Below are 2,685 nucleotides of genomic sequence, written 5' to 3' on the forward strand. Positions count from 1 at the left end.
TATTTCTGGGTTAAAAAATTGAAAAAAAGACGAATTTTGATGCAGATCGCACGAAAAAGGGGCGGAAAACGAAGAAAAACAAGAAAATACAAAACGTGAATTCGGAACCACCGGTCAACCACCACCACCACCACCGCGCGCTCCGCGCCACCATACACACCCATACAAAACCACTCTTTGTTTGTCTGTTTTTTCTCTTTTTTTTCTGTATTTTTTGTGATATATTTACATTAAAACAATTTAAAATTAATATTTAGTTTGCCTTTTTGATTCAATTCAATAAAAAAGCTGCATTTCCTTTCTATAGCCGCCGACGACAAGGTCACCCCTCTTATAAACCATCAGCACCATACAACACTCGCTAGCTGTTTTTTTGTTTTTTTTTTTATATTTCTTCTTTTTATTAAATTAATATTAAAATATTTATCGAATTTATGAAAATTCCAGCAGAAGTTTACCCCGAAACACCACGCCCATAGATATTTTGCAGCTTTTTTTTTTTTTGTTTTTTTTGTGGTTTTGTTGCTTGTTCTTCATCATCTTCTCTTTTTTATTCTTATTTCTCTTTTCTTTTTACTTCTTTTTTGTTGCTGTTGTTATTTTCCTTTACTTTCTCTCTCGTCATGCAAGAGAAGAATACAGAAAAACGGTTACATTGAGGTGTATGTACACCTCGTGAGCTGCAGCTGGTTGTTCTTTTTGTCTTTTTCTCCGCCTTTTCTCCCCCTTTGATCGCCCCAGCTCTACAAAAAGAAAATAAAAAGAGTTGCTGCAGCTGCGAGCTTACAGTTGCTGCAGCAGCAGGAGCGACAGCAGCATAAGGTAAGACTTGCAGCAGCAGCAGCAGCAGCAGCAGCAGCAGCAGCATCAGCAGTAAACTTAGTGCATCAGCAATATCCTCTTTTTGTCTCTGTCAAAGTATCGCATTCCCCTTTTAATTCTGGCGAACCAAACAGCAGCAGCAGCAGCAGCAGCAGCAGTACGAACAGCACCAGCAGCAGCACCACAATCACAACCAGCTGCAGCAGCAGCAGCAGCAGCAGCAGCAGCAGTAGCAGCAGCAGCAGCAGCAGCAGCAGCAGCAGCAGCAGNGCAGCAGCAGCAGCAGCAGCAGCAGTAGCAGCAGCAGCAGCAGCAGCAGCAGCAGCAGCAGCAGCAGCAGGTCGAACATGAGGATGCCTGGAGATATGGATGCATGCGCTGCTGTAGCGATTGCATCCGCTACAATAGAAGCAGCAGCAGCAGCAACAGTTGGTCCTGCAGCAGCAGCAGCAGCAGCAGCAAACTCAAATAAACGCTGGCCGGATGTGTTTGCTCCTTGTGCAGACAGCAACCAGCTGCTGCTGCTGCAGAAGCATCAGAAGCAGCAGCAGCAGCAGCAGCAAGAACCCGACTGGCAAGTGCGGCAGGCCCCGCGCATGCAACAGGCACTGCAGCAGCAGCAGCAGCAGCAGCACCAACCCTTGCTGCTGCTATCTCACATTGTACCCCAGGAGACCCAAGATGAAGCGGAGCAGCAGCAAGAGGAGGAGGAGCAGCAGCAGCAGGAGCAGCAGCAGCAGCAGCAGCTGCTGCTGCAGCAAGAACAGCAGCAGCAACAGCTGCAGGAACGCCAGCGTCTGCTTCGACAAGAGGAGGAGCAGCTGCTGCTGCATCACCAGCCGCTGCAGCAGCTGCAGCAGCTGCAGCAGCAACGCATGCTATGGGGTACAGGGAGAAGGAGAAGGTCTCACAAAAGGAGGCATCTGCTGCAGCACGGAGACAGTTTGCTGCTGCTGCAGCAGCAGCTGCATGCGCATGAGCAGCAGCAACACCCCGACCACATGCAGCAGCAGCAAGAGCAGCAGCAGCAGGAACAAGAACAGCTGCAGCAGCAGCAACTCCAGCAACAGCAGCTCGAGCAGCAGCAACTCCACGAGCAGCAGCAGCAGCAGCAGCAGCAGCAACAGCAGCAGCAGCAGCAACTCAACTGGCACAACGGCACTGTTTCTACGTGTGATGGAGACAGCAGCAAAAGTGAAACTGAGCTGCAGCAGCTGCTGCAGCAGCAACAGCAGCACCAGCTGCTGCTGCAGCAGCAGCATCATCTGCAGCATGACCAGCAGCATATGCCCTCTCAGCTAGAACTGCTCGAGCTGCAGCAGCAGCAGCAGCAACAGCAGCAGCAGCAGCAGCAGCATTTGTCTTACGAATATTATCAGCAGCAGCTGCAGCAATACGACGAGCTGGTGCGGCGGCTATCTAACTCGGAGCAGCAGCAGCAGCAGCAGCAGCAGCAGCAGCAGCATCTGCTGCAGCAAACGCCCCCCCCTGAAGAAGACCCGCAGAAGTTTAACTTTTCTGTGCAGCAGCAGCTGCTGCAGCAGCAGCAGCAGCTACAGCTGCAGCACCAGCTGCTGCTGCAGCAGCAGCAGCAGCAGCAGGCAATGACCCCGCAACAGGCGCAGCTGCTGTGGCGGCAGCAGCAGCAGCTGCTGCAGGAGATGGATCCGCAGGAAGCGCAGCAGATGCTGCTGCAGCAGCAGCAGCATCAGCAGCAGCAGCAGGCACTGCTGCAGGAATTCTCCCAGCTGCCGCTTGAGGAGCAGCAGCAGCAGCAGCAGCAGCTGCAGAAGCAGCAGCAGCAGCAGATGCTGAATCATCCAATGCAGTGTCAGCATTTCTATCATCAGCAGCAGCTGCTGC

General features: G+C 51.7%; 1 protein-coding gene across 1 annotated transcript in view; it reads left to right on the forward strand.

Moving 5' to 3' along the window:
- Positions 1-1,169: 1,169 nt before the first annotated feature.
- Positions 1,170-2,685, forward strand: part of EMH_0077980 (uncharacterized protein) — a gene marked incomplete at both ends in the record, with an annotated part of 1,871 nt that continues 355 nt past the window's right edge. The window contains one exon of the mRNA XM_013499937.1: positions 1,170-2,650. Within this exon, the coding sequence (XP_013355391.1) occupies positions 1,170-2,650 (1,481 nt within the window). The remainder of the gene's footprint in view (positions 2,651-2,685) is intronic.

Source organism: Eimeria mitis, genomic scaffold, assembly GCF_000499745.2.
Source record: "Eimeria mitis Houghton genomic scaffold, Emh_scaff4834, whole genome shotgun sequence".
In the NCBI taxonomy this organism is placed as follows: Eukaryota; Apicomplexa; class Conoidasida; order Eucoccidiorida; family Eimeriidae; genus Eimeria; species Eimeria mitis.